Genomic DNA, 23,334 nt, shown 5'->3' with positions numbered 1-23,334 from the left:
TAACTGGCACAGAATTCAGTAGCAAGATCAGTACCCAGTTTAGGACCCTTCTTATGCTTTATTTTCTGAAAATCTCTTTTTGAATGCTTAAGGAAACAGCAGCTAAAAAGTTGAATGTCCCAATGGCTCGGTATGGTTATATCCATCCTATGGCCAGACCATCTAGCAATCCCTCCCTGCTGTTTATGATACAAGAGTGAGATTTAACCATGCTCACAGTGACCAACCACTAGCTGTCATTCCCAGTTTAATGCAAGATAAGGCTTCCCAGCCCTATGCTCAGCAGAGGAGTGACTTTATCTTCTAAGCTTTCACTGTTTGGGTGAGAAAGTTGTTTCCTCAGAAGCTGAAGGGAGCCCTGAAACTGCCAGCTCCCGCAGGGCTTGGCTGTGCCCAAAGTACAGGAGTTAAATCACTATTGCTAATATGGAAACCTGGGTGCTCTTGTCCCGTAGCGGAATACTTCAACTTTCATCAGGCACAGGGGTCTCTGGTCCATCAGGCAGGCGATGAAGGAAACATATTTGCATAACATGGTCAGACCAAAGACTTCTGCGAGTCACCTGGGGTACACTTTTCATTAACAAGTGTTGTTTCCAGTGCTGCTGGAGGGTGACAATAAATTGATTAGCCTTTTTAAAATTTCTCATAAAATTGTATTAGCAAAACGGTAAATACATGACACAGGGATCATAACCACGGGATGTTTACATAATGCCCACTGTGGACAAGTACTAAATACCATAAAAGACCCGAGACCCACCCCATAAAAAGTCTGCGAGTTCTGGCTTTCAGAAGGCAGCTAGAGCACCATTGTTGTTGCTGTTGTTCCTCCTCCTCTCCCTCCTCCCCATCACATTTCAGCTTCGGAGCTGTGAACTTTGCTGGTGGTTATCACAATTCCTATCGCTAGGCTTCCATTGTCAGAAAAGAGTTGAGCCAGGGAAGTGTTCAGCACAAGGCAATCCCCGTCCGAAATGACAGAGTCAACGCACTCCAGGATCGACCTGGGGGTCGCCTCCCACTTGAGGCGCCTCTGGTTCCTGTTGAGCTCCAGCCGGTAGGTGAAGTTGTTGGCTTGGGTGGGCGTGCCGATCAGCATCATCGTGGCAAAGAACTGGGGGTGGCCCTCATACTTCTCCTGCTTCCTGAGGACCAGCAAAAACTGGTGGCCAAGGCAAGAGTGCATGATGATCCAGTCCGTTGGTGCGGGCAGGTGCATGTCCGTGGCCAGGAAGACAATCTCCGCGCCCTGAAGGATGTTGATGCGGTGGGTCTGCCTCAGGTGGGACACCACCACCTCTAGATGCCCTTCCCATGGGCAGGAGAAGAGCGGGCACGTGCAGGGGACCAGCTGGGGGTCGTGCACCGCTTCGTGGTGATGGCAGGGAGGAAGGATGCCTTGCTCCGTGGATGCCTGCGCAGCTGCACAGCGGGTCGGTGCATACTACGGGAAGAGAGAAATTTAATGTGAGACCGAGTGGACCAGAAACCAGTGCAGATGTGCAAGGTGCACACCCCACAGACATCATACTCCACCTAAAGCAGCACTAGTGGGAGTGCAGAGAACTCAGGACACCAGGGATCAGAGGCAGTCATGACCTGGATCTGCGCAGCACAAGGAGATGGCAGTTGCCTTGTTCTCCAGGAGAACAATCAAACTGTTTGAGCCATGCTAAGTCACTTCAAATGAAAATGATGTATGTGTTTAAAGAGCAATTTCATTAGTTCAGGGGGAAAAATCTGATTAAAAGGAAAAAACAACCCAACAAAGCAAGGACAGCATGGGGCATTTTATAGAGTTAAGAGTTTTGCTGCACAGAACAAGGGAATGAAATATGTATGGCATTATTATTCTTTAATGAAACATACGGGCAAATACAGGCATTTTTCCTGAAACAATAGGCTTTATTACACTCATAATTTGTGAAATAAATGTCAGTTTTTATTGTATGATACTGTCACTATTTTTTTTTTTTTGGTCAATGTATTTGTGCCTAATTGATGCTCGTACCACCATAAATCTTAAATTGCTCTCAAAGGTGATTGGATGGCAGATTTAGGGCATTTTTACAGTAAAGTAAATTTGGATTAAGGTAGGGCAGCTCGCTAAAAAGGCAGCAGCTCTTGCAGAAGGATTCTACATGAGGACTAAAAAACAAACTGCTCTGCCTCTCTCAAGAGAATGTTGTTGAAGAGAAATAAGTCTTACTCAGCCAAAAGTATATTCACATGTAATGTAATTCAGGAAGAATAATGTCTCTCCACAGTAACTGTGTGCATAGACAAACCCTAAGGCACAGGCATGCTGGTCATGATTCATCTTACCCAATTTTAAGCATTTATTTCACCCACCCAAGATGGAAACCTGGTTACCTGGGACTGCCTCTACAGCCTGTAGAGTGAGGGAGCCCTTAGAGTGTAGGACTCAGTTCTTAGCTGAAGTAGTTCAGCTTCTAAAGGTGACACCAGCTGATGCCAGAAAGACTGAGATCCAGTCTGCCTAGCTATGCCTAAATTTTAGCTGTTTAAACATTTTTTCTCTCTGAACTCCTCTTATGAAGACACATCTCTTACATCCATTAATGTCCCTTGTAGCAATACGTACATATATACATACATTTTGCTTTAACATAGGTCCTAGGAAGATTAATGCAATCCCCTAAATAGTGTCCCACACCCCCTTATTTTAATATATGTACCAAAAATTGTATGAACTACATTATAGTTCTAACATTTAACAGTTGTTCTCCTCCACACCCCATCCAACTCATAGCAGATTCGGGATTTTTGAGCAGAGATTTGTTTTATCCAGGGCCAAACATAATCCCATATAATGGGTGGTAGATTTGCTGCAAAGGGCACATTGTCTTGTCTTTTTATGGATACTGTGAAAGCTTTCATTACAGCCTTGCAGTAAGCAGTTTTTCCCACCAAAACTTGCACATTTCTTTACAGGATGTTTTGGAAGGCAATCTCTTGGGTAAACTTTTCTAAATCTCAGACGACCAGGGCTTCCTTGCCAACCAGGATAACAATTCCATCTGTTTTCATTGTGTCAGTAGCTGCCAAAGGTTATGATGGATAGAGCAGGATTGTGATTGCTGTTGCTGTGAAATTCATGGCTCTTCCCAAGGCACTGGATGTCAAAGGGAGCTGTTTCTTCTTCCTCTGGCATTTGATATGAAGAATAATTGACAAGTTAAGCCTGACTATTGAAACTGGCAGCTTTTTCTTTTGACAATTACTACTTCACTAGTACTGTTCTACTTTTCCCTTCTCATATTTTATTTGTTTTGCTGTATAAAATTCAAGAATATAAGCTTTCTGAGAAGATAATGAATTGAGGACAGATAAATTACCCTCATTGTCCAGGAAATAAAACAGATCATTATAAACTAATCAGGGTTTGTGGCTTTAGCTGCCTGCTTATCGCAGTGGGATTACTGGTTCACACTTAATTCTACATTAATTCTTGCATCCCATTAGGAAGAAAGTTATGGTTAATTTAGACTCTTTGGTGAAGGAGGCTACTGCAATGGCAGATCATAAAAGCCTTAAAAAAAAATCCCTGAAATGCTAATTGCCTCATAAAATGAATTCTAATCTCCCAATCTAATACAGTGGGTGTGAGCAATTACTTTCTCTCACCAAACTGTTAATGCAAAATTAGTGATTATACTAATTAAAACTAATGAACTCATACTCACATGCTGATAAACCTCTCAACCACTCGACAAGTTCCAGCCTTCTATCAGTTTTATTTAACTCCCCTTTTGGAAGATGAATCTTAAATTAACCTCTTGACTAACATTCAAAATGAGGTTTTGAAATTTGAAGCTTTATAGACTATGTATAATTCTTCTCCAAAGATTACCAGAGTGAGAGAAACCATTTCCACTGAGGATGAAATTGAATTTAGAAATGGATTCTCCTAATTTGAGAAACATGGAGAACAATGGTAGCTCATCCATCTAAACTGCATCCAAGGTAAGAAAATACAAATATCTTCAAAAATCATTTTATGACAAGCATGTCTCTATGGCTCAGGAACTGGAAAAATAAATTACAATGAGCAACTTATACAATATATCCTTTTTCTTTCCTAAACTTGTGAATTTTTGTGTGTGTGTGCATAATTTTGAATTCCCTGTCATAACTCACATTTCTGAAATATTTCAACAAGGGATTTCTGGTCTAACTTTGTTTATTTCAGGTTTATTGAAAATTCTGGAAATTCAGCACAAACCTCATGATATATTTTATTTTCTGACTTGGTAAGAACCATTTTCAAAATCTGGCTTCTGGACTGTTTGACATTCCTGTTTCAAAATTCCAAATTTGTAGTATTTTGAAATAAATGTTTAATAATTCCCTGCCACTTTTTAAAAAAGTCTCGGAGAAAAAGATTATTTTACATTTACTTTTGAGGTATGAGTGTAACTGTCAGGGTGTTTGTGCTCTTGTTGGTCATTCATATGGCTGTGAATTGAAATGCTAAAATTGAAATGCAAAACAGGCAAAAAATGGTCACCTTGAGTGTATTTAAATGCTTGAATAACTATTTATGAACAGTTTTTCCATGTTTGATCTGCTCCAGCATTTACTTTCTACCATTTATTGCCCAATTACCTAATAAAATTAGATTTATTATATTGTTGTGTCGGTCCAGTATTATTCTCAATTATCTTTTAGCCTGTTGGCCAGTTTCAGTCAAATTGAACTGTGGGATGGAATTCTCAAATGATTTAATTTTCAACCATTTCTGAGAGAAGAGGTATCAGGGTAGAGCAGCATGACCCTTTCATGTCTCCAGGGAGGAACAGCTGGCCACGTGAGCAGTATTACATTGACAGATAGGAGAGAACCTAAACAATGGCAGTTTGATCCCAAATGGATTATAGACACCAGAGAACTCACATGAGACAGTGTCTTTATGAACAGGAGAAAAGGCTTCAGCCAGAGTGCTCCTCATTAGATGCAACATAATCCCACCATGAGGCACCAAACCGCAGGAAACCAGGCTCTGCTGCTCACAGAAAAAATTCTTTTTAATGATGCAGCTTATTACAGAGCAGTTCTTTTTAAGACCAAGTAATTTGGCAAAGACCAATTTATAAACACACAGTGCTTTTCTTATGGAAAAAAAACCCCAACCAAACCATGACTAGATTTGGACTACGACACAGGGTTTCTGCTAAAAATGCAACAAATTGCTTTAGATGTGACACATTTGTTCTAACTTTGATGTTTGAGGGGCAAGTCCCTAACTCTGAAGACTGTCAGCTCCTTTTACAGCCCATGAAGAGCCCTGGAGTGCAATTCACTTGATTCCAAGTGGTGCTGAAAGAACATCCCCCTGGACACCCTCTCTACATGCAGATAGGACCAAACCCATCCTTAGCACAGACCCACAGAGGTTTAACTGTTTTCTAGACAAGAAACAGAAGGACAATCCAATTTTAGTCAGGAAAGATGTGTACCACAATGGGCTTCTCCTGCTGCGCTGGAGACAACGCAGCCCATGGAGAGAGAAATGGATGCCTGCTCACATGAGGGTGTAAATCTGTGGCTCCCTCCCATCATTACAACTCCAATGACTTGATAGAAAATCCAGGGGAAGGATGAAGGGTAGATCCAAGAGTTAAAGACCTCCAAGAGGTAAAGAATACACAAGCACATCTCCGAGTCTGCAGCTGCAAAGCTGAGGCACCCACCCAGGAGAGAGGGCTTTGCTTTTGCTCCTCATGTTCCGAGGGACCTTTTGTGTTTGAACTAGTGAAGTCTTTAGATCAGCTATGGTGAAAATAGTGGAAACAGAGACAGCAACCCACACTGCCCCTCTGCTGGCAGAGCTCATGGCCCTGTGGGGTGCAGGCACTAGATACACCACCGTCCCTCAAGCCTTGCTTCTCTGCTGCACATTGGCACACCTTCAGCAGGGAGAGCAAGTGCGGCTGCTGCCCTGAACAGCTAAGTGTTTTGCCATTGAATTTCTGACTTAAAAATGGTGAATTTGCTCAAAATAAATCCCACAGGGTGAGGGAGAGTTGAAAGCAGTGCTCTATTCCATGGGAGAGGGCCTGGACACTGCTGACCTAGAGTATAAGGAGGGCTAGTAGCACACTGTAGAAGAATAAACACTGCTCAGGTTTTCAGAGTAAGGGTTAAGTGTCATCTTTCAGCACTTTCCAATGTTCCTTAGTGTTATATGGGAAACCTGGGTGCCTCATTCATACTTTTTTACTTGCTGTAATTGCACATAATGTGCAAAAATCAGCCTTTCACATCCCTGTGAACAGTGCCAATGTGTGCCTCCCAAGGAGGGAGGACAGCGACTGGTTCACTACCCAGCAAATAAGTGTTTCTGACAGGAAAGCAGGTGCTGCAAATAATCATCTTTTTCCAGACACTTCACACCCATGCAACTGCATTTTCTCCAGTGGTCACACACACTCTGCAAATACTCATCAATTCACCCATTCGCTGGGCTCTTTGCTTGGGGCAGTCAGTGGTGTGGTCTGAAGGCCACCATGGTGGGGCTTCTGAGCAGGGCCACACAGAAAACTGCAAAGATGAAAACAAAGCCACCACGCATGCCACCCAGCCCAAATCAGCAGACAGTGCTCCCTCTCTACCCTAGTCCAACTGTAGCACACCCTGAGACATTGCAAACTAAACCTCCTCCCAAGAAGAAACTACTCCTTCCATGTACCCAAACTCTTTCCTCTTCATCCACAGCTTTCTTGGCTGGATTATGGGAGAGTTGGTAGGAGCTGTACGTGTTCATGGCAGCTGCAACCTTTGGTGGGAGCCAGGGATTGAGAGGGGCTGTGCTCACACCTCCTGTTACAACCCCACCAACCTGCCTGTGACAAGGAACAACAAGAGCTGCAGTCACCCTGTAGGTGTGTAATAAACTGGAAATGAGCAGTGAAAACTCAGTGGATTTTTGACATTGACCTAAAGATTTCTGCAGACAAGGAGGGACCTGGGCCTGCAGCTGTGAGATTGCTTTGAGCGAGCAGCTTCCAGGGTTTTCAGCAACTTTTAGCAACCATAGCAACTTTTAGGGTTTCTGCTGAAACAAATCGACATTTTCTTTGCCAGTGAAATGTGCCATTGATTCAGTTTTCTTACTGTCTTCCTCCTCTTTCTTGGCTTCTTCTCATCTGTATGGAAACTGCCTCCAGTAATTTTCTAATCCTCAGTTTCTTTCTGCCTCAAAAAGCTTTGCCACCCACTAACATCCACCTCCATGTTACTTACACCCACCTCACAGAGACAGAAGCTCAAAAGAACTATAAAGGTAACATGAAGAAAGTAGTGAGTCTTTTAATCCTGGTCTTCATTTAATTTATCTTCTGCTCTTTTTTAATATGCTGATGAGATTTTTTAAGTCTTTCAGATGAAAGAAAAGAGAAGAAAAAAATCCCCAACCCCCTCAACCTATTTTGTCAGAGGCTATACTTTCATGTCTGAAATTAAGAAATCCAAGCAAGGGACCATGTTGGGGATTTATTTAAAATTTTAGTTTCATAAAATCCTGTTCATTATGAATGCATCAGTTGAATTTCTTAAGTACCGAATATTAGTTGCAGCTTTGGAAGTGGAAGGATTTGTTTTCCCTACTATCAAATGGCAGTGAGAGGACAACTTCAAGCTCATTTTACTAATCTCGCTTTGCAACATAATCAGGCATGACTTGGTGACACAGCACAAGGGATGTGTTAATGGCTGTCCTCGTGCTAATTACACACCTCTGACTATGCAGAGAAAATGCAGCTTTAGTACATGTCCACGCTGTACCACGCACTTCTCTCTATCAGACGACCCCAAATTTGAGATAAATCCACATATATACAGGGGTATTTTGGGAAAAAAATCATTGGTTTTGTGGTAGATCTAGCAAATCTATGATTCATTATTTTAAATGTATCCCAGGTGAAAAGAAAGATGCTATTCTCAAATTAAATCCCCTTGCTTTCTTCTTAAAAATCTTTTTTTTTCAGCATTAACTGTCATGCACTCTTGAAGTGCAAGCAAAAAACTTCAAGAAACTCAACCTTCTTCAATATATTGAGAACAATGTAATTATAATTAAATATAAACGGGATCCACACTTAAACATTTCAGTCCATAGATGCTTTCTGAGAGAAACCCATGTGGACAGTGGTAGGATGGAGCAAGGTCATGCTCTCCAGCTCTCTTACTTCAAACCTAAGTTTGATGAACCCTTCCAAGCCCAGATGTGTACCAAAACTTCCTGTGCTCCAAACTGAAGGGAGATGGACCACCTTGCTGACCCTCAGCCAGAGCTGCAGCAGGGTCATGGACACCCCAGAAAACTATCCTGATTTAGCTGCTGTGTTTGGTGGATCTCACCTGAGATCACTTTCTGTGCTCTCTTTGAGAAATAAAATACACTGATTAGATGCAAGCAAACCCGTGTGTGCAGGCAGTTCCTGTGGAGCATCTGGCAGTTGTTTGCCAGTCAAAATAAAAAGCTAGGCTTGAGGGTGGGACATGCCCTTGGGACCTGATTTGCAACTTGTATTTTCTTTGCTGCATTTTAGGACTGGGCACAGTGCAGTGACAGCAAACCATAGCATAGTGTACCTGATGCTGCATTGCAACTGCTGATGCACTGGGGTGTGCAGACATTTGCCATCTTCTCTTTGGACTAGAAGATTTTATGTCTTGATTTAAGAAAGGGTGATGCCTCTAAATGCCATCCCCTTTGGCCACACAAGGCAAGTATCAGGAGCCAAGGCACACCCTTATCAGCTCTTTCTCCACAAGGGCAGGGTGCAACCATTGTTTATCAGCAGCTTGCTCATGAGACACTGCTGATCCTGGCTCTGGGTGAGGGAGTGAGCAGCCTGCATATGTACAATAGAGATAATAAAAAAAAGCAGAGTTATCTGAAGATTTGCTTCATCCTTTATCCACTTTGTATTTTGGATAAAGCCTGTTCACAAAATGCAAAACCATTATAGGCTTTAATTAAAAGCAAAGTGATAAAGCGCTTCCAAGCTGCATCTGCTCTGACTGATAGGGAAGGCAGAGTTCACAAGAGCCCTATATCTGACCTGTTGATTTTGTGGTTTACATTCACACTGAAAAAGAAATTAATATGGAAAAGAATTAAAAAAAAAAAAAAGAAAGAAGAAATGATTGCCCGCTGTGCTCATAAACTCAGCAGTTCAGACTGCCTCTAAATTACTCATCATCTGACATTCATTTACAAGTTACTACAGTAACAGCGTGTCTCCAAGAGCAGCAGATTTGCTGGTGTCATCTGAGATAATTAGACCAAATCCACCCTGAGACAATTGAATTTCTCCCCTTCCATCAGACAATCTCCAGCTATCACAATTATCTGACATGTAAATCCATTAACTGCTCTTTCAGAGACGTACCCCAGGAGCGCCAAAGGATGGCACAAACATTACTGGTCTGCTGGAAGGAGAGAAGGGATGAGGTGGTGGTTGTTGAACAAGCCCACAGCCTCTCTTGGTGGGACCAGTGTCTCCAGTCCCATCTATGCATTTTTCCTGGCAAGGATTTGCTCTGTGGTCTATGTCACATTGCTCTGACAACTGTCACAGGGCAATGTGCAGCTAAGCCTGTGCCAGACTGGTCACAGTGGAGTGCAGACAGTAGGCTGGGGCCAGGTAGGTGTAGTGAGGAGGGAACACAGGGCTCTCAGTGCTGCCAACCCTGTCTCCCTGTCCTGTCTCACAGGCTCTGCCTGTGTCTACACCTCTGTAGCAGTCACTGAGCAATGTATGAGCCATAAAACACTCCACATTTTTGGTTGAGGCTTTCTCCTGAGAGCTGTTTCTGAGGAAATGCAAGGATGTCTTAAAGTAATGTCTGTCTCATTCTTGCTGAGGCATTGCTGGTCCCAGCAAGCAATGGGCATCCCAAACCCACCCACAATGGCCTGGTGTGATGGAGGTCATGCTCAGGTTATAGAAGAGGGGAAAATAAATTGTTTCTAGCTCAGAGTAACTCTCTGTTCCCCTGCACATCTCTGCCCATTCTCCACAAGTGACTTTCAGCTTGCCCTTGCTCTGGGTACCTTGCAATGTAAGTGTGGCACTGAAAGAAAAGTCTCCCTGTTACAAGACAACCCAAAGTTCGTCTTATTCCACTGTCAGATGAAAGTGTGTCTTGAGTTTGTGTAGTCAGGCTTAAGAAAGGGCAAAAAAACCACAAAACAACCCAGAAAATCCATGTGAGCTGTTAGCTTTGGGCATGAAAAGCAAACAGCAAGTCTGGGTAAATTAATTTAGTTGGTGTAATGTATGCAAATGCTTCATTGACATATTCTTTGCAGTAAGGAAAGGGGCATTTCTCTGGGAACATTTGTCTTGTGTCTCAAATATTATTTTAATTTTGTGCAAATCATAGCCTGTTCCTTCTTCATCCTCCCCCTCAGATTCTCAAAGAATAGTTCTTCTGGAAGTTTTCTTCATGTGGGGAGGGTGCAGGTAGAAAGGAAGAACAGAAAGGGAGGCTCAGCTTAGCCTGAGAAGACAATGTTCTATTGCTATTAATAGACTGAAAATTTAAAAGGTTTTGTTAAAAAAAAAAACTAACAAAAAAGCGAAAACCGAAATCCACAGCAATCTTAGTTAACTTTCCTGCTTACAGAAAGCTACTGTCTACCCCATCCAGGAGAAGCTGAGTCAGTCTCCACGCTGTGCCTCCTGCAGCTCTGCTGTTTTGGGGGAGAATCTCCTGGCATCCCCTAGCCTGATGGCACCTGCCTTCTGACCTCGTGTGCCAACAGCAAGAGGGAGTGTAGCACCACCAAGTCACAGAAGGTTTGGGGTAGAAGGGACCTTTGAAGATCATCTAGTCCCAATGCCCTGCCATGGACAGTGACATCTATCACTAGACCAGGTTTCCCGAAGTCCCATCCAAACTGGCCGTCAATAATTCCAGGGATGGGGTATCCACAGCTTCTCTGGGCAACCTGTTCCCCTGTCTCACTACCCTCACAGTAAAGATTTTCTTCATTATGTCTAATCATTATGTCTTCATTATGTCTAATCTAAACTTGTCCTCCTATAGTACAAAACTGTTATTTCTTGTCCTGTTACTACAGGCCCTGGTAAAAAATGTCTCTCCATCTTTTTTATCAGTCCCCTTTATAAACTGAAAAGCTGCAATCCGCTCTCCTTGGAGCATTCTCTTCTCCAACCCCATCTCTTTTAGCCTGTCTTCATAGGTTAATTGGTCCGGCCCCTGATCACCTTCATGGCCCTTTGTATCTGCTCTAATAGGTTCACATCTTTCTTGTGCTGGGAACCCCTAGAGCTGGATGCAGTATTCCGGGTAGGGTCTCACGAGGGTGGAGTAGACAGGCAGAATCACCTCTTCCGACCTGCTGGTCATGTTTATGTTTATACAGACCAGGATATGGTTTGCTTTTCAGGCTGCAAGTGCATATTGCAGAGTCATGTCTGATTTTACGTCGACAGGTACCCCCAAGTCCTTTTCCACAAGACTGCTCCAAACCTATCCATCACTCAGCCTGGACTGATACCCGGATTGACCTGACCCAGATGCAGGGCCTTGCACTTGAACTTCATGAGATCCACAGGGCCCTGCTCCTCAGGCCTGTCAAGGTCCCTTTGGATAACATCCCTTCCCTCAAGTGAACCAACTGCAGCGCTCAGCTTGATGCCATCTGCAAACTTGCTGAGGGTGCACTGATCCCACTGCCTATGTCATTGATGAAGATATTAAATAATATTGGTACCAGTGTGGGACTAATGACAGCTGGTAGGACACTCCAGTCGTTACTGGTTTCCACTTGGATATTGAGCCATTGGCTGTTACTTTTTGGATGTTGCCATCCAGTCAGTTTCTTATTCATCTAACAGTCCATCCATCAAGCCCATACCTCTCTTCAGCCTAGAGGTAAGGATATTGCAGAGGATTGTATCAAAAACCTTAGAGAAGTTGAAGTAGATCACAACTGTAGCTCTTCTCTTGTCTGCTGATGCAGCCACTCCATTGAAGAAAGCTACCAAAATAGTCAGGCATGATTTGTCTTTGGTGAAGCCATGTAGGCAGTCTCTAATCACATCCCTGTCTTCCACATATTTTGACATGCTCCATGATTTTACCAGCCATGGAGGTGAGGCCAACTGCTTGGATATCACCAGGGAATGACGAGGTTGTTCATGGGGAAAACAGGCACAATCAGACGTGAGAGACCCATTACTCAGCAGAGCTGCAGTCCCTAGAGTCCAGTTATTTTTAAAGTCAGAAATCCATCAACACAGACCATGCAGCTCCGGCTGCAGCACCACAGGCTCTTCCTATCAGCTCTGGTCTCTCTGGGTCTCCATTCTAAAATTTCCTATTTCAATGCAAGTGGAGCACCAGGAAAAGGAGGCAGAGGACCACATTTCTTATTCAAAGCCATTCTCACTCTTTAGTGTCCCTCGTCCCACCCTCACTTGTCTTGTGGCAAGGTTTTATATTTTAACTTTAGCCAGGTCCTACCCATGCTGGCAGCTTAATACATGTTCTTATAAACTTGTCTGGCTCTACAATATTCTATAACTTGCACATCATAAAAGTGAATAATTTTACAACTATTCTGATACACTTACAGGTTTTGAGGATTTGACAGTGGGGTAGATTTTTAAAATTTATTTTCAGCTTTCTATAGAGAGCTTTTTAAAGAGCTTTCTGTGTGACACATTATTGAACAAGATGATGGACTACTCATTTCATCACATCGAAGGTGTTTCAGCCTTTCTTTCCCAGGACAAACTTCTCTTCTTCTTCCCAAAGGGCTGCAGAGAGGAAGTGTAGTTTCTCAGGGATGGGATGGAGGGAAAATCTGCTCCCCATCTCTCACAGTGCAGGCAACAGCCTCCCTGCCCTCAAAGGGTGCCCTCAGACCACTGAGATGTCTGCTGCAATCCCTGCAGCCTGTTGGGATGTGACCCTGCAGTGAACAGCATGGCTTTGCTGCAAGGAACTGCATCAGTCAGGGTGAGCAATATGTCCCCCACTGGTTTCAGATAGAGCTGGGAGAGCTCTGGGCTGCCCTCCAGGATCAGGCTTAACAAGCAGGAATGGCTCTGTGGTGTTTTGTGCAGTCTGTCTTGCCAAAAGCATGAATAATGTGTGAAGTGACTGCTAGAGGGACACCCACACTCCCAGGAGGAACCACTCAAGTGTTTCTACAACTTCACCAGCAGCGACTTGCTCAGTGAAGGCTGTTAGGCACCTTCATGCCCCTATCAACAGGGCTTCCATCTGTTTTTAAACCCCTTCTTTTCCCTCTTTTGTACCCTATAAGTATGCAGTGATAGCTTACCCTTTAAATTCCAACTCCACAGAGAGTCCATGCTAATCCAGAATAACATCTTTTAGACCCATAGGGTTTGCAAAGATTTCAAGGATAAAGATAACAATATTCAGCTGAAGAAACACCTGTGACAAACAAATGGCTAAATTTTGAGCAGGATTTGTCTCATCTAAATGTATATGTCTAAAAGATCAACATGTTCAAATCTGACCTACTCATCTGAAGTTCCCTTAATAACAGAGATAAGATGTACCTTCACAGAGAAATTCATCATCCCTATCTTGAACATGTCTATCTTCCTGAAAGATGAAATTACCATAAGCACCTGGAGGAGATGTTCACTTCTCTTCCTAAGCTAGAAGTGGAGCTGGGGTCACTGGCCCAGAAGTGGGCACCAGGCTTGCAAAGTTTCACCATGTTCAGTACATCAGCAGTCACTCAGACTCTGAGCAGCAAGGGTGTCAGGACAGCCACTGTGACTGTTTAATGGGTGATTATGAGCTGCCTGTTTGCCTAATGCAGAAAATCCCTTGAGCTGACACATTTTCTTCCCAGCTAAGGGCTGGTCATTCTAATTTTCAGGCAGCTAGATTTAACAGTGAAATAAAACTAATTTACAGCTCTTGCCATTAGGAGGACAAATTTTCATCTCTGTCCTTTGGGTGAGAGGCACTATAACAAATGAGTGATTACTGACCCATGATACCTATTAGAGATTGCAGTTGGGTCATCTCATTTGTTGTTTTAACACAAGAAATTAAGAGCCTAGCAGAGCTATGGCAAAAATTGAATTGATAATGAGATGATCACTGCCTTTACCAGAGGCTCTTTCTAGAATTATATGCAGGAAAGGCTCAGTGACATCAGGACCTTGAGCTGTGGGCCCAAATTTTTTGAGCCTAGTAAGACTTTCCACTCGCACAGGCTTCCTGCCATTGCTACCTGGCAGTGTAATCCAGCTGCCACGTTATGGAGCTCATAGAGACAAAGGAGCAGTTAGCCATGTACTTACTTGGCTCTTTTCCCTCTGTCATTGCCTGCAACTAAACTGCCCACCAAAGAGGTTTTGAATCAAAAGGAGGTAAGTGCATAGGACAGTTTGCTCCCAACAACAGCCAGCGTGACAGATTCCTGTGTTCTTAGTCTGATGCTGATTGAAAAGCAGTCTCTGCTGTCAAGGAGCAAAGTCAGTCTCCTTCAAAAGCATCCTCATTGCAGGGAAACCAATAGCTTCCAAGTATTAGGGGAAATATTGAAGAATGTAATGGATAACCTAACTTTGAGGTGTGTGAAGGCAAAATTAGACTCTAGAATTCTGCACAGTCTCAAACTCAAGGCACACATATTTGGCTCCTTCTCAGCCCCTCCTGCCCCTAGACAGATTGTGGGGCCATCACACCCTAGTGGCTCAGCACCACAACACCCATCCTGGTCTGAGCCTGTGCTCCAGCTGCGCCCTGGGTCAGCCTTCCCTGATCCAGCAGCATTGCTCTCCTCCTTGCAACCTACCCTGACTCTCCAGCCTTTCCCAATTGCATGACACAGTGCCCTGGCCTTGTCTATGTACTGGAGGAAAGAAAATTCTAATAATTGCCTGACACTTAATCAACTGATAGTTAGTCCTTAGTTGACTTCTTGTTCTTTTTTGTTCCGGTCCTAAGATGGAAAACTGTCCCATTGTCTTTCACTCCTAGAGGTCTGTCCATGCTCTGACACAGAGTAAATCTGCAGACACAGAAAGTACCATCTCTGCTTTGTTTTCCACATGAGCTTTCTCCCCATTTATTTCTGCTGCCTGTTTTACATGAAGATCTGCTTTAGCTTTTGGGCTTGCTCCAGCACCATTCTCTAAAATTATATTAAGTATTGATTGGTAACAGATATATTACAGGGCAATGCTAGTGAGGATACATTAAGTAAATGGAGGAGCAGGCCCATGCTGCTTTCTCCCTTTTATCAGAATGGCAATCATCAGCAGCAGAGTTGTACAGGGTCTGCAACAGCTGTGGCTTGAACCAGCCAGAGATCATCCAAGTTAACAGACTGTGGAGAAGACACAGTGCTGTGTTAAATGCTGTGGGCTCTTGGGTACAGAGTACATAGATGGTCTTGTGAAATTAGAGTGGTTTAAGGAAAAAACTCTTGTAATTCAAGGCTCTTCAGTATTCTCATGATCTGCCATACTGATCCATGTATCGTTTTCACTTATTACTGCTCAATATTTAATTTCCTTTGTACTTAGAAAGGTGCCAAGACCAGGTGACAGTGATGGCTGGCTACTATTTTTCAAGCCATGTAACTCAGGCAGTGAAATAGAAAGGACAGTACAAGAGAGAACAGCAAAAGTGAGGCACAGTCACAACTCCAGGTGGTGGACATTAAGATGACCCTGGTAGAAGATGAGAGTGAATATTTCAGGATGAGAAACTGAGGTTAAAAAGAGTGTTAAGATAAATTCTTTGCATTAAAGCAGGGAGCAAGGTGATCTACAACTCTTTCTTAACAGTCACATGTGAAAATGAAAATCAGTGACAGTGGTTTTAACCTAAACTGACTTGCAAATGCCTTTTTGCTGGAGTTCCTTGCTACTGACCATACACAGGTGACTGTAGTTAAAGGAATGCAGGTGGAAAAATTAGAAAATACTCCATAAAATAGCATCAGGATTGAGATAAATCATCTGTAGCTATAGAGTGGCAGAGTTACAGCTAAACTTACTTCCCAGTTTGGTCTGGCATTGCCCTGATTCTGGTTTCACTTGGCTATTTCTCTCCACTCCCTGTAAGAGGAGTTGAGGGTGACTAAGCTGTGCTCAGATGCAAATATCAGGTTTTCAGTTCTTACACTAAGGTGAGATGAATCCCACTTTGTTCCTGTCTCTGAGCTCCCTGGTAATCTTCAAGCCCTTTGAGTCTTTCTCTTCCTGATCCATCCATCCGGCCCTACACTGCCTCATCCCTAATTTATCAGCAGAGGCTACCTTTATACCGGTGAATAAAACAAATCAGGGGTCATTTCCTGGCCCTGAGATGAAGTGGAACATCTTTTGTCCATGTGGTTTAATTTACCATTCACACAGAGTGGCCTCTGCTTTGTGTCTGGTGGAAACAGTTCCTGGTCTCTCCAAGGCAATTAAGGAGAATGCTTGCTGGTATGTGCCAAATCTGGGGAGAATGCTGCTCATCACACTGCATGGATAATTGCAAGTTGGTGTTGTGGCCTTGGACTGATGTGGCTTGGTAGATAGAGCCACATCTGAATTTCCCACAGCCCGAGGTGGCTCAGCATGTGCAGGCAAGAGGTGAAAATCCTCATCAGGGGAGTTGTGTCCTGCTTCCCAAGCCCTTGAAGGTTAATGGCTGCACAGAGACAGACAGCCTTCAGGGACTTCTTTTGACACCTTTCCTAAGCACTTGGTCATTTGAAAGTGAAAATAATAAGCACTTTCCTGTGAAAGGCTTTTTCTTTTGGCATCTTATGTCAAGATGCAGTTACATGTCAGGTACGTGTTTGTTTTCATAAGGCACTATGTAAAAATCCTCTCTTCTTCAAGGGCACATTTTGTCAGCAGCTTTTGGACTGATTTCAACTCCTCAGCTGTACTGCAGCCCTTCTATGTCTAGAAAAGGGCATTCAGGTTTTACCTTCCCTGTCAGCTGTAGAGTCACACCATTTTGCAAACTGCCCTTGAAATCAATGTGGTTGCTGTATTAGAAATACTTAGCACATAAATTGTAGGACATGAGGCAGTGTGTGTAACAAGGCATGATAACCATGCACCAAACCTGCTGTACAAGCTCATTTCAAAACCTAGCACAGACTCCTTGCTCTTCCACTTGCTTGATTCAGAGCTTTAAGGAAGGGCGTGCTTGTGAGCATGCATTGCTAACCACATCCCAACTCCAGTCAGTCAGAAATGGGGCTGAGCTTTCTCACACGTTGTATTTTCTAATCCTGAGATTCCTACACTGCAGGCTTGATGTTAAAATGAGCTTTCCCACCTAATTTTTTAACTTTCACCTAAATCCGAGGATGTTACTGGGCGGGCAATGGTTAAAGAACAATAAAACAGGAATGGAAGCATCATACCCCCATTTCAGCAGGTGCCTCTGCAGGACTTGATTGTGTGCACAGTGATAAAAAATTACAAAGGGACATCTTACCCTAGAGTAGTGAGACAGTCAGGGAAAGAATGGGAGTTAACTGTGCAAGTTTACATAGGTGCAGGCATTTGACCATGGAAAGGATGCATCCAGAAGGTGTTTTGGTTTCCAAACCTACCAAGAAAGGCTACATCTATGCAAGTAACTGTTAAAGGTTTATCTTCTGTTTCACAAATACGGCCCTATAAAAAGACAAACTCGTTTACCAGGGAAAGACTTTCTATGAAAAAAACCTAAAGTCTCCTTAAACATGCCAAATTGATTTCTTCGTCTTCAGGCAGGAATATCAATTAAGCAGAGGTTATGTCCTAGCTTAAAAGCAGAGTGAGATTTATGTGAACAATCAGTTTCAGCTACAGGGAATTAATTTTAAGTGTATACTGTAGTCATAGGAGTGCATTATTTCCTTTCAGTCATTTGTTTCCTGATATTGGCACTCTGGAGCAAGGGTACCTCAAGTAAACTTGGCTTCTCCTTATATACCTGAATCCTATCCACACAACTACAGACACCTGGTGAGGGGTCACATTCAGCTGAACGTGCTCAGCTGTGGGCAGGTGACATCATGATTCAGTGGAGGCATCTCAAGGTTTTGTAGACATTGCTGGTAGTGGAGCTGCGGCTCCAGGGAGAAGAGCAGGTGCTGAGTGGCCAAAATGAGTCTTGCTTGCACTGGAGTGGTACATTTCTCAGTTGGCTGCTTTACTGTTGTGCCACCCCCATTATTTCTGCTATTGCTTTTTCTCCAGCTTTGAGCATAACAGGTACCTTGAAAAAGCACTGTACAGAAAGGGTGAACCACTGTAAACCCAAATTCTTAGAGAAACAAAGCCAGGACAGCTCCACTGCAGCCATTCCACAGAGCTGAGCTGCTAGGAGCAGGAAGACATGGGGAGAGCAGAGGCTTTCACAGTTTGTGTGCTGACGTGAAGGAAGATAAATTTAGGATTGAGCCCTAGTTTCTGTGGATTGTGTTTTACAGGAGAGAGAAAAACCAGGCTGTGGTTCACTGTTTCCATAAGAGACATAGGTATTGAATCATATTTTTCCTATTCCAAGATGCTTGTGTTTTTGCCTGATGACCTTGCTTCAACAGAAAGAGTGGAAGGTGATCCCTGCTTCAATCTGTTCCACCACTAGGGCACTCCTGTAGGAAGTAGCAGATTGCAGCTCCCTCCCTTTTGGGAGAGGCTTCTTACTTGTTGAGTTGCTCTGTAAAAAATGGATGAAACATAGACTGAAAGCTGCTGCTAGGGAGCTGTGTCTTTTCCTGTCCTCTAGACTGTCAGTCTGTGTTGGGTACACCCACAAATTAAATACAGGATCTAGTCCATTGGGGAGCATGGGACTATCTGATTTTGCACCCAGGGAGATACAAGTGGGAGATGCAGAGCTGAGCAAGATGGTCCGAGGATATCAGCCCAGGGCAAAGAAGCACACTGGGTACATTTACACATTTTCAATGGCAGCTTTGGTGCACAGGGATTCTTGATGACTCTCAGTGATCAGGTGAGTCTTGTGGAGTCAGAGACCAAATAGCATCTAATTGTATTTTAGGAGCTGGATCTTTCCCTGAGTCCCCAGCAGTTCATGTTCATGAACAGGTGAAGGAAATTGCACAATTTTCTTCCACACTGGCTTAGCCAGCATCCCTCAAGGGAACTTATCCACCCCCTATTTACTGGGGGACCACTGAAAACCTGGGATATCTCAGTGTATTGACTACAGAGAATTACTCTGCTCTGTAGGGACAGGTAGATAGTTAGCAACTACTGGATTCAAGAAGAAAAACACCGCCTTGGGAAGAGACAAAATCCTAGATGGCAACAAAGAGATTTGGAGACTGGGAACTCAGCAGCACTGAGGACATGTCACAAGTGTAAACCTTCCCGGCCCAGTGGCTGACTACTTGTCCAGCAAGGACTCTTTGGGTGTCTGATGGTGTCACTGAGCATTCTAGCGCTTAGTCTGGCAGCATATTAAATCCCAGATATCCCTTGTCTGTTTCAACCAATAAATAACTGTGTTATACTTCAAAGTTGTGGATATCCTGCTTTCAGAATCTCTTTGTGCATAGCAAAAGGTGCCTGAACAAAGTGACCTAGAAAAGGAGGGTAACTGTTTCCTCTCTCCAGTACATAAAGCCAGCACAACCAATAGAAGGAAATCGGCTTTCTTTGTTCTGGTTCTCCCTCTGAATTGTCATCTCTCCAGCTAATGAGCATGAAACACTTTCATAGTTATTTGTTGGTGTTGAAGTTTACCACAAAGGCATATGGGTAAAAAATACAGCCAAACTTGTATTTCACTTGTACACAAGTGGAAAGTGATGCATGTAGTATATCATGGTGTGGACTCTTTTTAAGGGCAACAATTTAGATTTTAGTAAGAGCCACAGCAAAAGACTTTTTGAAGATATAAACCATTCTGGTAAGTGGAAAGTAACGGTCTACTGGGCTAGAGTGTCTATGATGTCAAAAAGAGAAATCTGGTTAAAGATTTCTGGTTTGTGTCTCAGACTTTTGAGATCACTGAAAGGGTTCAAAGACAAGTTTGATTCACCTTACCTAACATCTGAGCTTCACAGACATCTGCTCATTACCTAGTCAATACAGGGTCGCCTAAGAGTCAGAGTGAATAGCATGGACTCACCTTGTGATCTGCTTTTGCATCTGCTCTAGGCATACCTATTTCCCTCCACTGGGTAAAATGGGGCTCTCCATTTAGTCAGGCATTCCTTTATATTTGGCACCAGAAAAGAGCAATGTGCAAGAAGGGAGGAGTCACTGAGGGCATGGAGTGAACTCAAATAAGGAGTGCTGGGTCCCACTTGGATGGGATTAACTTTCTTCACAGAGGCCCTTATAGTGCTGGATTTTGGACTTGTAACCAACAAATCTGTGATTTGAACACAAATCAAAGTGTTGGTCAAACATTTTAGTTATTGCTAAGAAGTTCTTGCACATCAAGGTTTGTGTTTATCACTCTGGTTCCCCCCAGCAAGTTTATTTGGGTTGATTGAGAAATTTGTAAGGGACAGAGGCAGGACAGATGGCCCGAACTGATCAAATGTATAGTCTGGAATGTCATATTAATCAATAAATAGGGCAGAGGGTATTCTTTTCAAAGTAGTTGTTGCTTGGAGACTGGCTGGACACTGGTGTGCTGATGGGAGATAGCAAGTGACTGTATTTGCATCACATGTTCTTTGTTTTCTCTCTTTTTTCTCTTATTGGATTATCTCTATCTTAAGATCTGAGGTTTTCTCACTCTGTTTCTTTCCCCCATCCTGCTAGTGAGCAAGCAGATTGCAGGTACTTAGTTCCTGGACAGGGTTAACTTAACCACAAGGGGTAAAAAGAGCCAGAGATACAGCAACTGCAGAAGGAATAAAGTAACATCATCTTTTGAAAATTAGTTTGTTTGTGACATCTGATGGGGAACTACAGAGGAAGGATGTTGTAATTTACACCCCAGGGCCAGACGAGAGTACCCATATGAAAGCTTAGCGGTGTTTCTCTCCACCCAGCCCTGCTGTAGATGAATGCAGCAGGACAGAAGTGATCAGCTCTGTAACTTTTCCATATACACCCTTGGTGTGAGGCTGTCCCAAAACAGGGCAGATGTGGCCTGACCACAGGCACTTTCAGCACTGCTTAGTCACGTGTATCTCCTCTGATGGACTTCATCCTATAGCGCTGCCCCTTTCCCCCGCTGCTCCCTCCCCACTCTGTGGCTCTGAAACCATGACCCCATAGCCCATAATGACCCTCCAGCCTGCAGCTTGCTGCCCATGATGTTCCCTGTACTTGCAGACAAATCTTGGCCCATTGGCCAACACTGCACCAAAGTATCTTTAGAACTTTCTCCCTTTTTCAGTTGCTATTATTATTTCACACAGGCTCATCAGGGTGTTCTCTGAACTTAGACTAAACTTCCTTAATAACTGCTTTAACTTCTTATCTGGTTCCGTGTGACAAGAAATGTTTAAGAGCTCTTGCAACCAAACCTGTTGTGCCAACACTTCTGCAGCTTGCTCTCAGTTCACTGGGTTTCTTGTGGTCCTCCACTGAGGTGAAGCTGTGATAAATCAGATGTGATGGGTGCAGCCTCAGTGACCAGGTTTGGGAGCCTCTTTTTGTATAAAGTGCACTTGTGGAAATGTGGCAGCCCATTGCTTCCAGAAAAATGCAGATAAATAAGGAAAGACTAAAGTGGGTTGCCCTCCCCTGCCTCAGGATGTGATGAAGGACACGGCATTAACAAGTCTGCTCGCCGCCACGATAACATTTCTGAGCACGGAGCCAGCACTGGCACCCTCAATGTCTCCTTTCCCTACCTCCTCGGAGACAAATTGACCCTGCCTAAGTAAGAAAGGACTTTCCTAATCACATTAGGATCAGTTTAGATGGCAGAGAGGGTAACAAAATTAGAGCTTTTAAACCATTATCTCTTCTTAATGAACATCTGCGTTGATACAAGCCCACAGAGAGTTCAGGAAAGCTGAGCTATGTCTGATCTCATTACATCTTTAAAAAACAAAATATGTGATGGAAAACTGGTTCATGGCTGTAAGAAAACCATCAGTCTTTTTATAAGTGGCAAGAAAGGGCCCTGCTCAAGCCCAGAGTGGCTATATTCTGATTCTTGATTTAAAAATAAAATGATCTTTGATGCTGCAAGTCTTTTCCTAGGTCCCATATGCAAACTAATATAATACCTAGTCAAGTAATGTGTCTATAATTTCATATTATATGTGTCATGCCATAGTGCTTTAATCCTGTTGTCTGCATCTTGTTTGATGCAATAATTGTTGTAATATTTTACATAATCAGAATTAATATGTTGTATGGAGATGTCAGGGAGCGTGTCTGATCTGCTTGCTACAACAGCAATAACTGAAGTGATATTGTTATTGTACTCAGAGGGAAACATGAACTCTGCAGAAAAACTGGACTGGATGAAACAGAGAACAGGACTGGATTTTGGCTAATGTCACATAGATCTGTATGGTGGGTCATACAGTGGTCAGGAGTTTTACTGTCCAACATGTTTTTCTTAAAAACAGTAGATGAGAACTGTTCACATATTTCTTAGAATCACAGGGTTGTTTAAATTGGAAAAGATTTTTAAGATTGAGTCCAACCATTAACCCAGCACTGCCAAGACCACGAAAGCACATCCCTAAACACCACATCTACATCTCTTTTAAATACCTACAGAGATGGTGACCCAACCACTTCCCTGGACGGCCTGTTCCAATGTGTGGCTACCTTTTTAGGGCAGAAATTCTTCCTGCTATCCAATCTAAATCTACCCTGACACAACTTGAAGCCATTTCTTCTTGTTCTGTCTCTTGTTACCTGAGAGAAGAGACTGACCCCAGACCTGGCTACACCCCTAGCATAAATTAGAAAGAAAATAGGACTTCCTGTTGACTTATCAAAGTATAATTTACTGAAAAAACCCACCATCCTTTTATGCATAGATGTACATATGAAAATAAAACTCCAGCTCATCCACAAACCTGAACAATCAGCTCACTCCCTGGTTCTTTTTGCACCGCCCTAGCTACATCTCTCCAACATGAAATTGCTGGGGCAAGAGCTAACCCTAACCAGCTGAAGAAGTAATTTGTATTTAACTTCAGGAAAAAGGTTACTTCCCACCCTTCTTTTATTTATACATAACCCACCAGTATTAGATGTTGATACTGTGCTAACATCACTTCTGCAACACATTTATGTTGATGTGTGTGTAAGGTCATATGTTCTGCACACACACACACACACACACACGCACATACATCTCCTTCTTTCCTCCAAT

General features: G+C 43.2%; 1 protein-coding gene across 1 annotated transcript in view; it reads right to left on the bottom strand.

Moving 5' to 3' along the window:
- Nucleotides 1–659: 659 nt before the first annotated feature.
- SIAH3 (siah E3 ubiquitin protein ligase family member 3) overlaps nt 660–23,334 on the bottom strand; it is a 41,432-nt gene continuing 18,757 nt past the window's right edge. Inside the window, exon 2 of the mRNA XM_053971023.1 lies at nt 660–1,447. Coding sequence (XP_053826998.1) covers nt 854–1,447 — 594 coding nt within the window. The 3' untranslated portion in view covers nt 660–853. The remainder of the gene's footprint in view (nt 1,448–23,334) is intronic.

Source organism: Vidua macroura, chromosome 2, assembly GCF_024509145.1.
Source record: "Vidua macroura isolate BioBank_ID:100142 chromosome 2, ASM2450914v1, whole genome shotgun sequence".
Taxonomy (NCBI): domain Eukaryota; kingdom Metazoa; phylum Chordata; class Aves; order Passeriformes; family Viduidae; genus Vidua; species Vidua macroura.
This window is presented reverse-complemented; position numbering and strand designations above follow the sequence as displayed.